This window comes from Peromyscus maniculatus, chromosome 5 (genome assembly GCF_049852395.1).
Source record: "Peromyscus maniculatus bairdii isolate BWxNUB_F1_BW_parent chromosome 5, HU_Pman_BW_mat_3.1, whole genome shotgun sequence".
Classification (NCBI taxonomy): domain Eukaryota; kingdom Metazoa; phylum Chordata; class Mammalia; order Rodentia; family Cricetidae; genus Peromyscus; species Peromyscus maniculatus.
The window spans coordinates 110,816,760-110,832,985 of NC_134856.1; the positions used below are offsets into that span (position 1 = coordinate 110,816,760).

The 16,226-nt window shown below is 38.2% G+C and overlaps 1 protein-coding gene across 4 annotated transcripts in view; it reads right to left on the reverse strand.

Moving 5' to 3' along the window:
* The window catches only part of Cdkal1 (CDKAL1 threonylcarbamoyladenosine tRNA methylthiotransferase), a 571,033-nt gene that overhangs the window by 140,875 nt on the left and 413,932 nt on the right, over window positions 1–16,226 (reverse strand). For all 4 annotated transcript variants that reach the window (XM_006972280.4, XM_076573111.1, XM_076573112.1 and 1 more), the window contains one exon: window positions 8,022–8,202. In XM_006972280.4, coding sequence (XP_006972342.1) covers window positions 8,022–8,202 — 181 coding nt within the window. The remainder of the gene's footprint in view (window positions 1–8,021; window positions 8,203–16,226) is intronic.

Here is a 16,226-nt window from a genome sequence, read left to right on the forward strand (position 1 = left end):
GTGAAGGTTAGTTTTAGTTGTCAACTAGATACAGTCTAGAGTTATCTGAGAGACAGTCTCATGAAGGATTGCTTAGATCAGGTTGCCCTGCAGGCATGTTTATGGGAGGTTGTTTTTGACTGAATTAACTGATGTTAAAAGACTGAGTCCACTGTGGGCAGCACTATTTCCTAGGCTTGGGGTTCTTGATTAGTAAGAATGGAGAAGGTGAGCTAAGCACTAGGGTATGAATGAATTCATTTTCTCTCTACTCTTAACTGTGGATGTGACTAGCTGCTTCAAATTCCTGCCTTGATTTCCTTCTAATAATGAACTAGAGCCTGGAATTGTAGCTGAATAAACTCATTCTTCTTTACAGTTGCTCTTGTCAGAGTATTTTTTATGACATCAATAGAAATGAAACCAAAACAGAGCTTTAATGGAACATGGGAAAACAGCCTAGGTGGATAACCAGAGGCTTAAGTGATGAGTAGAAATGGCCCAGGTTTTACTATCTGTCCTGTCCACTAACACGTGAAAAGATAAGCAAGGATTTTGAAACAGAAAGTAGATAGGGAAACATCACATTTGAATGTGAAGTGGTTCCACAGCCATGTATTTGAACCTTTGGTTCTCAACTAGGGGTGCTAATTGGAGATGTTGTGGATCTGACCTAGGTGAGTTTCTGGGGAACAGACCTTGAGGGCTTCAGCCCAGCTCTGCTTTGTCCAGAGCTCTCTGCTTTACAATCCTCTGAGATTTGAGGACTCCAAGATCGTCACTCTGACCTCGATGACACCACTTCTGGCCATGATGGATTATGCCCTCTCAAACCATGAGCCAAAATAAATCCTACTCCTTTAAGATAATTCTGTCTGGTACTTTGTTAGAGCAATGAGAAACATAACTAAGGCAGCTGGGCAGTACAAGTGGTAAGCAACAGGTGAGCAGAAGGTGCCAGGAGGAAATGATCAGACATCAAGAACAGAGAGGCAAGCAGGAGTTTCTCTGTGCCCTGGGCACATTAGCTATTAATCTGGGCTCCGACTTTCTGATGTTTAACATGACATTACTAGTAGTGCTTGCTGTAGAGACACGATGCAAGAATCAAATTAGATAAGCCATACCAAGTCCTCAGAACATGGAAGTGTGCTAATGGCTGAGTGTCAACTCTATGTATTTTTTTTTTTTTACCATGTGGTTATTATAATTGGGAAAAACAATTTTCTCATCAGTAAGATAATAGCTGGATAAGTGTTCACAGACCTACAAATAGTCATGAGGCATCTACCAGGACAACAAGCCTTAGTTAGAAAAAAGAGATGAATAATCAATTAACACAGCTCAATAGAAACCAAATGTGAGTTTCCTATTAGGACATCAACAAACCATAAATGTAGTCTCTGTGTGTGTGTTGTTTAGATAGGATCTCCCTATGGAGCCCAGGTTGGCCTCAAACTCATGATCCCCCTGACTTAGACTTCCCAATGGTGGGATTATAGGCATGAACTAATATGCCCAGCTTACATTTAGTGTTTTAAAATAGCCCATTCTCTTTTCTTTTTTTTTTTTTTTTTGAGCTGAGGATTGAACCCAGGGCTTGCACTTGCTAGGCAAGTGCTCTACCACTGAGCTAAATCCCCAACCCCAAAATGGGCCATTCTCATTTTGCAGCATCTGAAATATTTTGAGATGAAATGAAGGTTTTCATATGGCCTTCTCAATGTTCTAAAGAATATTGTTCTTGCCTTTTCCAGCTTAGAGGATAACCCTGGGATTCACCTCTGTTGATGCTTCAAAGCATCTCAGTTGGACTACTGTTTCTGATTTTATGTCCTTAAATTTTGACACTCTTGCCTCTCTCTGAGAAGGACTCTGGTGACAGTGAGCTGTCATTGTCCTGGGTAACTCACAGCCATCTCCTCATCTGAAGATTTTTTTATTTTAAATAAAAACATTTTAAACTATTTTTCAAATATTTTAAATATTAATCACAAGTTCTCTGCAGAGCATAAGCCTATTGGAAAGGGAATCAGTAAGTCAAGGAGACAGCTGCAAACTGTGTTGACTGTAGCACAACTCTAGAACACTATAGTCAACAGTCACACTATAGAAACAGCCTATGTGTACTTCAACAGATGAATGAACAAAGTGTGGCATATTAGACAATGGGATATGATTCAGTCAGATAAAGAAAGGAACCCGACCATGTATATCTGTGTAAGTGCCACTGTGGAATACAAACCACATATAGAAAGACAAACAGAAGATGTGATAGATAATATGAATGGTCACCAGGAAATAGAGAGCAAACGTGTACACATATAAATAAATAAGTAAATAAGAGGTAAAAGGGGCAGGATAGAGAAGGGATGGTTAGTGGGTACTGGGATACACAGAAGCAACAACTTCCAGTCTTCTATACTATAGTACGGCAATTATACTTGTTACATTACATTGTGTGTTTCCAAACAGCTAATACAGAAGATTTTGAATTTCCAGCATAAAGAAATGGTAAATGTCTAAACTGATGATGGCTATGCTAATGACCCTGATTAAATCAGCACACTGTATATGTGTGTTAAAATGCCACCCTGTACCCCCAAAATATCTATAATTATTATGTAGCAAAAGAAGCTGATCACATCTGCAAAGGCCTTTTCTTTGGGTAAGCTAACATATTCCATGTTTTAAATTTAGGGTGTGGACATCTTTGGGGCTCATTATTCCCCGCTCCATTCAGTCACTGCTGCCACTTGAACCCTCTAAAACAACGAATAATTATGTTTCAGCAATCACAGTTTAGATTCAAGAAAAGAGTTGATCAATTGCTTGTACAAACTGTCATGAAATTCATTAAAAATAAAAAATAAAAAATAAGAAAGTGAAGCAGAGCTAACATTCAAGCCAATCAGCTAGGAAAAGCAAGCTGCCAAACCTTCCCACTTACTGGTGAAATGGTGAACCCCAAAACACACAACAGCAGCGAATCAAGTGTCATTATGCATGTCAAAGCATTTTGGGGATCACTATATTCTATTTTCCACTTCTTAAATGAGCAAGCATCACCTGCATCAACAGATAGTAGGCACCAAGCACTCAGGACTCCACTATCACTCAAGCTTCCCTGCTGTTACTGTAGATACCCTGGAAAACTCTGCTATGTAATCTGCTGAAACATGATACAAAACATTATGGACAGGCTAGAAATCTGATTAATGCCAAGTACAAAGAGAAATGGAATCCAGAAAAGAGAAGTTTCTACCCTTACCCCAGAATTAAATCCAGAAACTTGCAAATGCTAGGCAAGGATTTGAACCCTGGGCTATATCCACGCCCCCCCCCCCCCCCCCCCCCCCGTCAATGTCCCACCCTTCCCAGCCTGCCCCCTTCCTTCCTTCCTTCCTTCCTTCCTTCCTTCCTTCCTTCCTTCCTTCCTTCCTTCCTTCCTTCCTTCCTTCCTTCCTTCCTTCCTTCCTTCCTTCCTTCCTTCCTTCCTTCCTTCCTTCCTCGCTTCCTCCCTCCCTCCCTTCCTCGCTTCCTCCCTCCCTCCCTCCCTCCCTCCCTCTGGTTCTTCCTTCCTTCCTACTGTCCAATTTTGAGACAGTGTCTTTCTAAACTGTCTAGGCTAGCCCTGAACCTATGTTCTCTATGCCTCTGTCTCCCTGGTAGCTGGAATCACAGGCACGTGCCACCACTTCTGTTCAGGAAAGAGACAAACAGAAGAGATCAGATATAACTAGTTAGCAAGAATGCCAAGACAGAGGAGTTTTCATGAAGCTATGCTTTGGAATCAATTTCTAACAAAATGTTCTGAACAATCTAGAGTATGAATCCCCCTGTACCTTTCCTCCACAGAAAATCACTTGGACATCTGAGACTGTGTAAATAATATACCGGTGCTGTGAACTGGGCTGAAAGGATCAGGATCCCTTGTCCACAGCAACTGTTCTTTAAATACTTAGCTGTCAGGCTTAGGATCATATTTAGAAATCAACTTAGAGACAGAGTAATTGAACTCTCTCATACATGTGTATGTTTGGGAGGAAGTAGGGGAGTGTTTTTTTAAATACAGTATGTTCTGACCCAACAGTCAATAAGATCTGAAAGAGCCAATGATAAGTCACTGAACAAGCTTCTGCACATGATTTAACAACTTTCTGCATTCTGCATTTATTCTAAGCATCTATAACCTACAGAAAAAATGGACTCACCTACATGAAAACTTCATGTAAAGTTGCCTGTCTAGCTAGAGGACATCCCTCTAGACTGCCTCCTGATCTCTTAAAACATACAGACACACCTTGGGGCTAAGGCCAAATGTCTACTGTGGCTTCTTTATGCTAAGGGCAAAAATTCTAGAAACTTCTGGTAGGTGAAACGTGATTCTATTTTACTAATATATTTAGAGACATCACTTTTACTTTCTGGTTCCAGTATGTAAGGCAAGCAGTAAGCCAGGGGGTTAATATCATAACAACACTGTAATCCAGTATGAATACCCTCAAGACCATTCCTGTTAGTTAATGTGTATTCCTTCAGGTGACATATGTATTCAAATAAAGACAATAAAAATTTTCATTATTTTTCATTAAAATTTTCTAGAAAGGAAGTGTAGAAGTGATAGCTAAGAATCAAAACTTTTTTGTTGTTATTTTTTTTAACTTAAGTGACCTTTTCTAGGTGGGCTGAGAAGCTCAGCTACAATTAAATCCACTGCTAGAATTAAAATGGATGAAGTCCAAGGAATAAAGACACAATGGAGTAGAGAATATAAACATGTAACTTTGACCTTTCATTAACCACTCCAAGGTCATTCTCATTTGGCTTGAGTAATTTCACCATTAAATCATCTGCATAAATATCCTTGCAATAGCTAATAAATAATTTTAGTTTTTCATGAGAATATATCACCTAATTTTCATTATAAACTCTAAACTATTCTGTTTCTTTTTAATAGCCATAGTAAAGAACTGGCAAGGAATTTACCCTTTGCCTTTTGAAAATGCAAACTTGACCTGCCAGTACTGTGACCATCTGTGATTTGCATGATTAAGAAACATACATAATTTAGTTAATTTATCAGGGCATTAACACAATTCATCAAAACATCAAGATTTGCTTATACTAATGTTATTGTGAACATAAAAATACTTGGGAAGAAATGAGAATGTATATTGAAGTCCATTTGATATCACCTATGAGGTATGTGGAATGTGAGGAGTGTACAGAAGAGATGAAATGCATGTAAAAAATGGCTCTTCCTTATCGAGTCATTCTTAAAGAAGAGAAAGCTGTTATTGGAGAGCAACTGGTATGTGCTAGTCCTTTACCATAAGTTAGATTCACTTTCATTATTGATTGGTCTTGGCAAGGGAATGAGGAATAAATTAGAGAAAATATTTATTGCTCATTTACCACAGTCTTATATTTTAGTGAATGTTGCAATAAGCTTTTTCATAAACTACCTGAGACAGGCAGGGTAAACAATTATTAATTTCTGGTAAGTGTTGGAGGTGGAAGAAGACACAATGTATATTATAAATCTACTCCGTGACAGTAAATCTCTACAGTTTCATCGTTAATGTCCAATTCCCTGGATTTATGATTCTTAATTCCATGACGCTAAAACTTCATGAAATGGTCTTTGTATAGAATATAATGACTAAAATGTAAGAGGCATCAGATTATTTCCCCCAAAACATTTATTTTGAAGTCCTAATCACCTCAAAATGTTAGAAATCATGTTATAGATAAAAAGCAGTTAAAATGAGGAATAGGAGGAACCTCTCAGCCTCTGAGAGATGGGGGTCTTCGTAAGACACCCACGGGGATATCTGGTGACAGTGGAGGCAGAGACTGAAGCTACATTATGGCAGACCAAGGACACCTCAGTGAGCCAGCACACCCTAGGAGCTAGGAAGAGGCCAGGAGAGATTCCTCCATGTGTCAGTGTTGGCATGTGTCTGACTCTGCCTCCAGCCTTCAGAAATGTGCAGGCACAGATTTCTGTTGTCTAAGTCACTCTATACTGTTTGTTCTATCAGTCAGGGTAGAAACACTTGAAAAAGTTTACTGATGACATGGTAGAAAGGTGATTGTGACTTAAGACACAGAGAGAAAGTCTTCATGAGACAATTCTGAAGGATTGTTACCCCAAATCACAAAGGATTCTAAAAACTTTCCAATAAGAAACAAAGAGCATGTTCCAAACGAGCAAAAGACCTTAGCAGATGCCCTGCCCAAGGAAATATATGTGAGGAAGGGGAACAAGTGAGAAGATGCTCGCCATCACATGTCTTCAGTGAACTGCACATTAAAACCACAGAGTGCTGGCTCAAGAGCCAATAAACGAAGATTGAACACTACTCATTCCCAAAGAGAGATAAAGCCAGTTGGATTGCATTACATAGGTAATACACAAACATCATGAGCACCGAGCTCTGAGCTAGCAGGCAGATGATCTGATAGCTTTTTTTATACATGGCAACAGGGATTGTATATTTATTCAACTATTTAGGAAGGTGATTTGTCAGTACCTAGCCTATTAGGTCAACTGCATGTCCCATGAAAATACAACTAAGCTTTTTACTAGACACAGAAGTAAAGTGTACACATGAATGGAACAAAAGATAAAAACAAAAATGGTGATGACTGTATCAACCGTAGTTCTTATGTTATGAAACTGACAAAAGGCCCACTTCTCTCCAATAGTAGGATAAATAACTTATGAGAAAACATTATATAGCAAAGAAAATGGATGGTGAATAGCCACTTTGTAAAATACTGGATTTACTAACAATGAAAAGGAAATGAACAAAACCCAAATTCATACACTGATGAGGTCTCCTGTTCAATGAGGGAAAGCAGTTTCCTCTGGGAAGGTCGAGGACAGTGATCCATTTCTGTATGACCATGTCAGGGACCTACATATACAGAGAATCTTCTTAATCTGACTGATTGCACACCCAACAGTCACTATATGAAAACACAGATGGACCACTGTGGTCATATATGTATTATGGAATGATACATAATATTTACATACAGAAACAAGGTCAGTAGATATGCTTTAGTTTAAAAAGATTTCTGATGAAGTTAGAAAAAGATGGATTGAATTATAACAGGGAACAGATCAATAGCTGCTAGAAGCTAGGGATAAAAGGAGTATATGAACATAGAAAGGGGAAAAGATGTCTGGGTTACTGATGGAACTGTCGTATAACTGACTGTGATACAGGGTACATTGCATATGCATTGCCAACTCACAGACCCCCAACACCAAAGGTCAGACCTCAATAGTAAATAATTTAGAAAAGGTAATAAATTAGTTTATTTTCATTTCTGTGCAAAGTTAATTATGTGTGGCATTAAAGTTTGGCTTTTTTTGTCAATCAGAAGAAAATTAATCAGTCTATACATTTGCACTGAGAATACAATGCATATTTGTTAGTATAGATAAGTTGATGGGTAGGTAGATGATAGATGGGTAGCCAGATGATAGATGGATAAATAGAAAGAAAATAGGCACATGGATACACAGATGTTAGGTGGATGGAAGAATAGACAGATGATAGATGTGCAGGAATCAAGTAAAAAAAAAAACACAAAATTTCCAACAAATAAATAATTAAGATAGTCTTTTACATAGTAGAAAAATATGAAGCATATTTTGCTCAGATATTTATCTCTTTTTTTGTTTACTTGTTTACTCTGAAGTGCTGGAGATGGAAATAAGGGCCTCATGTATGCTAGGCTAACACCGAGCCACATCCCAGCCCATGTATTTAAATGTTGCCTGATCTCAAAACACCCAAAGATTTATAATGTACACACAAGTAAATACAAGATAGTGGTTTTCAAAGTTTTTAAAAATTGAACCTTCCTCCTCATGAGAAAATGTGATATTGTTTGCTTCTCATTGCATGAGGTCATTTACCTCTTCCATGACCACGCCCAGCTTGAATTGTCCTAATATTTTGCAACACAAAGGTTAGCCATGCGCCAGTAGAATTGGATGGCTCCTATGAATGGGCTCTTACCAAGTGAGCTGGGACTTGTTCAGCTTTTGCAGCGGGAGTTCCTGGTCTTGGGTAGAACTGGTTGATGAAGAGGCTTGGAAATTTATACTCTTCAACAAGTTTCAGTGTTTCTTGAAAATCCTGATCGGTTTCTCCAGGAAAACCACAGATAATATCCGTAGCAATTGTTATTCCAGGAACCCTGGAGAAGAAAAACAGACAAAAATGTAAAAAAAGTTGACTATGAGCCAGAATTATTTTATTTCCTTGACATTTTAAATGGCATTTAAAAAAATAGTTTTGTTTTTTTTTTTAACAGAGCCCTTGCAAATAGTTTTGAAAAGCTCTAAATACTAAGAGATACAATGAAATATAGTGGCCCTGGTCATCCTCAGAGGCATCCATTTTTAATGCTTTTAGACATGTTTTTGTTTTGTTTTCTCCTCAGTCTGTTAACATAGATGCTTACTCTGCCATTTCTGGATTTGTTGGTTTTTTAAAAGCAGTATTTAAGGACTTTCACATTATGGTAAATGAACTAGCTGTAAATGTACTCTAATCCTATGTTCCTGTCACTGTATTCATAGTACTTCCATAGAAGAACTGTGGAGACAACGGGTATACCAAGCTGTTTCTCAACAACATTTCAATTTTCCTAAGGGTACTAACAGCCTCTTTGGAAAGTTTGCTTAACATTTTATGTTCCTAAGCTGATATCTTCTCAAGGCTTCATCAGGCTGGAGGGGAGATGGCAAAATCAAACCTACTTTCTACACACTCCATGGCTTAGACTGCTCAGCACCCATGTCCCTAGGCTCTGGGAAGCCACTGCTGCTCTCTTCGAGTATTCACTACTCTAGCAATGAACGGGCTGTTACCCTCAGCTGTTGCTCCTTGCTCTCCCTTTCCTCAGTCTTGCTTCCCTCGGTCGGTCCTCGGTCTTGCTAATTTTCCGTTACTTCCTTCCCTCTGCTGGAGTGTGTTCTCAGTATCAGGTGACACTGTGATTAGGTCTCAGGATGTCTAAACACACAACTGATAGGTACAACAGTGGTATATAATATTCCAAATTGAAAAGGATTTTCCACCAGAATTTTGCATTGTTCCTTTTAAAAAATGCTGATAGCTAACTGAAGGTATAAAATTCACTCCTGTGCACACTCACACTTTTCAGTGCTGAACATTAGACCTAGGGCCTGTGTCATCCAGGTCAGTGCTCTATGACTGACCCACACTCCAGCCACACATCCTCCATTTCATGTGCTATGTCACTTCTCTTTTTAGGGTGTCAGGTTTTTCTCCATCAATTTAAATCTCATGCTAACAAGGCTTTTTTAAAAAAATTTTAAATTGTTGTACAAGGCACAATCTATAGACTTAAGGTCTTTCACTCTAGGAATCTAATTCTCTCATATTATTTTTTTAAATAATTTCTCTATGAAATTGGCTTGTATTATTTCTTTAGTAATTTCTCTAAGAAATGTCATATAATACACTTTCTCTTAGGGATTCATTTCTTTTGAATGTTGAAACTACCAGTTGATCTTTAGCTTTTTCTGTCTCGTTTTCCTTGTGTGTTCTTTGTTCTATTTTCCAGAAAATTTACTTGAGCATGTTTCCCAGTCTCTAATTTAAAAATAAATAAAGCAGTAATTCAGTATGTTTCAGTGTCTCATAGCTTTCTCCATCTTTAGGATTCCTTTACAGGACACCTTGTTTCTGTTTAGAGACACAAAATCATTTCTTACTTGAGGATATCGAAATCTGTCTCAATTTCTCTGCTCACAGCCTTTGGACCTATTTCCTTCAGGCTGAGAATTTTTATCAGCACATAGTCATTTTCACTGTCCTTTTGGTATTAAAGAACAAAGCACTGCAAACTTTTTTTTTTTTAAAGATTATTTATCTTGTTTTATGTGAAGGAGTGTTTTCTCTTCAGGTATATCTGTACACCACAAGCCTGGTGCCCACAGAGGTCAGAATAGGTATCAGATCATCGTAGAACTGAAGTAACAGACAATCATCAGCCACCATGTGGGTTCTGGGAATTGAACCTGAGTCTTCTGCAAGAGCAGCCAGTGCTCCTAACTGCTGAGCCATCTCCCCAGCACCTGTAGACTTTTCATTGTAGGGTGAATATACAGCAAACTGCCTTTGCTTTCAGTAGGTTCCAATGCTGAAGGTGGTGCCATTTTTCTCCACAACCTTATGGTTTCTATGAGGTTGGCTACAAAGTTCTCCAAAACTTCCACAGTGTAATGGGAACAGAATGATACAACAGCTACTAATCGCACTGCACACTCATTAGGGTGCATGTCCCATATCATACTTCACCTACTTTCCTGTCACACATGGCTCTTCACAGATGAGAACAACTATAGGCAGCACAGAGAGAAGGAGGCTTGGGCAGCCTGGCATGCGTGATCCTAACTAACACACAGAGTCATGAAAACCAACACCCGTGTGGAGGATCCACGCCCCGCTCACTGTAAAAGTCCCCTCTCCCCATTTCTACTTTGCCTCACACCGTCATTAATTTGGATGGATTATAACTTGTGAAGCAATTCCAAGGATTTTTCTATGTGATGCCAAATATGGGGGATAATTTCTTACAGAACAAAGGAAATGGTCTATTGTGACAAACTCATTTCTTCCTTCTTTAAGGACAATCAAAATCACACTTGAAAAACCACAGAAAAGTATACTTCCTTAGTGAGATGCAGAAAAAAAATAGCATTTTTCCAGACTAAGTACACGGACAGAAAGAAGTCTACGAATCACTTTCAACTAGCTAGTTTTACACTTGCATTCAAACTCTTCATGATCAAAAGAAATCCACAGCTAAAATTAGAGGCAAAAGATAACAGATGACAAAGTCCATCTCCCCCAGGAAATAGAAAATATCTTGCCTGTGAAATGTGGCAAAAATTGAAGACAATTGGTCATTGTCCTAATTTCTGAATCAGAATGAATCTGGCAATAGCTGTGGGGTATTCCCAAAGGAAAGTCCCTTTCTGATCACGGCCATCCTTCTCTATCCATCAGTTGTCCTCTGCACTGGCCAGCACCTGCTTACTTTGGCTTCCTTGGTGGTGGGGGTAGGGGTGGGTTATGACCAACCTTTAAAGGAATTACAATAAACTGGGATGCTCAAATGTGAATGTAACTAAACAACCAATTCAAAAGCTGGTCTGGTAACACAGGAGACAGAATACTATGAATTGATGGCATGAAAATATTTACAAGTAGGAACTCATGTAATTGTTTAAAAGTTTATAAGAGTATAAGTTGATTATATCATAAAAGTAGAGTCTATACCTTAATATCAGACAAGGCTCATCTATACATTAATTTAAAATATGCAAATGTTTCCACTTATATTCTTGAAAATAATTTGATTCCTTAGGTAAGCCAACTAAAATCTCATTTACATTGTTAATTTGCCTGGCAAATAATTCTCAGTATGCAAAAATCAAAGAAGTTTGATTCTAATTTTGTATCTTGTGATTTAAGTAAGAGGAAATGATGAGGGTGTAAAGCAGAATATTATTACAAATATTTAAATGTTAATTCTGGGCAAACACTGTCTTTGATACACTGAATTTTCAAAATTCTAATTTTTTACTTACTACATTTTCACAAATTTAATGTAGTAAGAAAAATGTATGCAATCATTACTAGTATGTTCGTGAATTTTAAAACCTTTTAATATTTATGTTTTCTTAGTAGTTTTAGGAAGTAATTCTGAAACAAAATAAAAATATTCAATGAGGTAGAATAACAGGGAAAAATGACTCATCATTTTCTCTGTCTTATGTTTACTTCCAAAGCAGGTTTGTAAAATAACTTGGGAACAGAATAAGGAGAATCCCATTGCATATCTAACTGGTCAGAACAGCTATGTTCAGTCACAAAAAATCTATCAGGAACCTGTTGTTATGAGAACCAGACTCTTTTGCGTTCACATAACAACCTGTAATGACTACACAGTATCTGCTAGCACTAGGTTGGGGTTTAAGGGGCTTGGGGGTGTAGTTCACTTAGTAGAATGCTTACCTAGTACGCAAGTCTTGGGTTTGATTTCTAACACCATATAAACCAGTTTGGTGGTACAAAAGACAACACAGGACAAGACATCTCAAGAGCCATTTTGCCTTGAATCAAAAAATACATATATACACTCCACAATTTGATTTCTTAAGAAGAATTTCATATAAAACTTAAGCTGTCCTCAAAAACAGCTAATTAGCCAAGGCTGGTCTTAAATTCCTCCAGTCCTCTTTTTTTTTTAGTAATGAGATTGTGGGTACATATCATGACACCTGGCTCTGAACGTTTGAAATACTACTTAAAATGCATACTTGAATCCATCTTCAGATGTTCATTTCCAATTACATGTTTTGTGGCTAAGGATGTGAAAAGGAGTGATCCTATTTCATTCTTTAACTGTTGTTCACTGAGAGAAAATTCCATTCTGTTACCCAGAATGGTTGAGCCTAGTCAGGTTTCCAACTTCCAGGATGCTCTTGCTTCAACCTCTCAAGTGCTGGGTTTACAGGCATACAACACCATGCCCACCTATTTAACTTCTTAAATTAACAAAGTCTCAGCTTCAAATCTGTAGACATGTGAAGAATCAGGCTAATACACACACTGTTGTTTATCTCAAAAGAAAGAGAGAGGAGTTGAGAAAAGACTGTAGAAGGCACAAACCCACAATTAAACGAACAAGTTTTACTACTATTGTGATTTATTTCAAGAGAATTGTACAAAGCTGCTGGGACAGTCAACAGAAAGTGTTGCTGGAGGGCTTCTCTCCAGGTCCCCCAAGCCCCGCAGTCCCACAATCCACATATAAAATAATCACTCAGACGCTTATATCACTTATAAACTGTATGGCCGTGGCAGGCTTCTTGCTAACTGTTCTTTTATCTTAAATTAACCCATTTTTATAAATCTATACCTTGCCACGTGGCTGGTGGCTTACCAGAGTCTCTACATGCTGCTTATCCTGGCAGTGGCTCCAGTGTCTCTCTCCTCAGCCTTCCGCTTCCCAGAATTCTCCTCTCTCCTTGTCCCACCTACTTCCTGTCTCGTCACTGGCCACCAGTGTTTTATTTATATAGAACAATATCCACAGCACTTGCCCTTTTTTCTTTTTTTTTTTTTTAAAAAAAAGGAAGGTTTTAACTTTAGCATGGTAAAATTATATATAACAAAACAATTACCGAGGAAGAATTATAGTTACAATATTAAAGAAGATGTCCTATCTATCTTATATTTGTGAATTTAAGGTTTTATATCTAACTTATCTTTTATCATAACTGAGGAAATTACAACTATCTAGTTTTCAACCATATCAAAGACCTGAGAAGGAACATAATGGTACCTGAGAAATGGTAGATGGATGTAAGCAACTTTCGGGAATCTTGCAAGAGTAGACCAAGACAGCTGGCAGCCTGGACAGTCACCTAATGTTTCTCAGCATTGTTGGTGCATTTAAATTGGCTACAGGCCTAGAGTATCTGACAGACCATTTTCAGAAGCAGGAATTTTGAGAGACCATCTTACCCTGTCTTGGCAGAGTACAGTGGTCACTTTCCTTGTGTCCCACTTGTCCAGAAAGGACAGCATTGCATTTGTACTGTCAGCCATGAAGGCAAGGGCAGTTCTTTGCCCAGTAGGCCATTTTGTGCCAAAAAGACAAACTTCCAAATGGAAATGTCTTAGAAGCCCAACATTCTCTCGGGATCAATTGGTGCAGCCAGGAGCAATTGTGTCTCACATCAACAGAATTTTAAGTTATTTAAATGCCATATTCTCTAGGTCTATGAAGTGTTTGAAGATTACCTATCTATCTGAAATATATCTATGTATACCTAGAAAACTTAACTAACATGGCTACAGATATGATTATCATAGATGACTAATTATTAATCTATTTTTTAATTATCTATTGCAATTTTAAATGAGTTACATAAACATAATACCTCAAACAAGAATAGAAATATATATATACACAGTATAACAATATTAACTTCAAGTTTGTATCAATAAACTAAAATCCATACCAATGTAAAACATTTTAAACATAAACTAAAATCTATACCAATGTAAAACATTTTAAACAAGTTGTTCTTTAAAAGTAGGTTAATTAATCTATCCTTTTATCTTATCATCTCTATATCCTCCTATATATCTATATTATATCCCCTTTTCTTTTTTAGAAAGAGATCACATTTATAATCAATCTGTTTTAAATAAAAATATTGGTTTTCTCTGTCCCACACCAGAGGGCTCTTTGATTTGGGACACAAGAATTGCCTAACCAATTTTTTTTTTTTTTTAAAGCAATATGTCTGGGTTTAGAGGGGGAGTGAGCCAATTCCACCTCTAAAGCCAGCTTGGTATATTTGGGAATTTGGGCGTAGCATCTCTTACTACTTCCTGCTGGAGGGGGGCGCTGTATCTTATGGGGATGCAAAGAAAATTTTAGACCTATGGGGTAGTCCGTGAGGCTGTATTGTTTGAACCAGTTGTCTTGAAACCGCTCTGGATTGTGGATCATCTGGGCCATGGTATCATCGGAGACCTTTCAGGGGGTCTTGGCTGTTGAAACCTGATGTATCTTAATCTGGAACAAATCCATAGCCTCTGGCTTTCTGTGGAAACAAAAGCAGAATCTCTTTTCCAAAGCAACATATCCTTAAATCCAAATTTTGAAGTCAAGGTACCTTTAAAATATACAATTTGGCATAACTCAACAGCTTTTGCAATCAAATGTTTTTCTTCAGTTACGAATATCAAAGAGAACATAATCCAGATTTTTTGTGTGGTAGCCATCTTTACGTGGCTTATTTTTTATATTACCTTAGCCTGTTGCTTTAAACTGTACCTTTCTAAGACTGAAAGCGGTGTGGCTGCTGGCTCCGCCCACTTCAGCTTCCCAACATGGCGGTGGTACGTTTTCCGCCAGCTCTGGGAATCATCAAGTCTCAGAAATAGTGGGTCTAAACTTTTATCAAAGGAGCGTGTAGCCCAGAAACCTTTTTTTTTTTTTTTAAATACTAGTAAAGACTAAATCTACCACACAGCGTAATGTGCCGCTGGCAGACGCCTCATTCCCGCCATACTGCCGGTCAAACGCACACGCCAGGAACCCGCCAGTGTTCAAACCTGCGTTTTGCAGCGTCTAGCTGCCCGTATGAGACAAGAAGCAGGAACCTGTTTTTGGCTCTGTTTAGAATTGGTTATTAAATATTCTCAGGTTTAAGGTGGAAACTCGAGCCGTTGGGCGCCATTTGTTGCTGGAGGGCTTCTCTCCAGGTCCCCCAAGCCCCGCAGTCCCACAATCCACATATAAAATAATCACTCAGACGCTTATATCACTTATAAACTGTATGGCCGTGGCAGGCTTCTTGCTAACTGTTCTTTTATCTTAAATTAACCCATTTTTATAAATCTATACCTTGCCACGTGGCTGGTGGCTTACCAGAGTCTCTACATGCTGCTTATCCTGGCAGTGGCTCCAGTGTCTCTCTCCTCAGCCTTCCGCTTCCCAGAATTCTCCTCTCTCCTTGTCCCACCTACTTCCTGTCTCGTCACTGGCCACCAGTGTTTTATTTATATAGAACAATATCCACAGCAAGAAAGTAGGAAGAGGAGATAAAGATCTTGACCCAAACATGAAAACATAGACTGTCTGTAGATATGATTTACAGTGAGAGTAGTCCTGGGGAATTTTAAGGTTTAATGACTGGAAGATAAAAAAATCTATATTCTTAGTATTCTTTTCACAAAACCAACAAGGAGAAGAAACCAAACTCAAAGCAAAATGGAGAGGAAATTTAAAAAAAGTGTGAGAAGAAAATAACAGAGTAGAAAACAATAGGGAAAAAAATCAATGGACTAGAAGACACATCTGGAAAACATCTCACATGACTCAAGTCCTGTCTAGGCTGAGAAGAAAGGAGACACAGGGGTCAGCTTCAGGGACAGAGGGAGAGCACCACCAGTGCTACTGCCGACATTCAAGTGACACGAGAGTGCACTTAGGGAGTGTTTGCAACTTCCATCAAACCAGAGGGCTCTTCAAAGGACTCTCTAAATTACAAAAATGGACCTCAGAAGAAACAGAAAATCCAAATATACTTCTACCTATTACAAAATTAAACTCTAAATTTAATATCTTGATGTCAAGACAAAACAATACAACCCAGGTTCAGA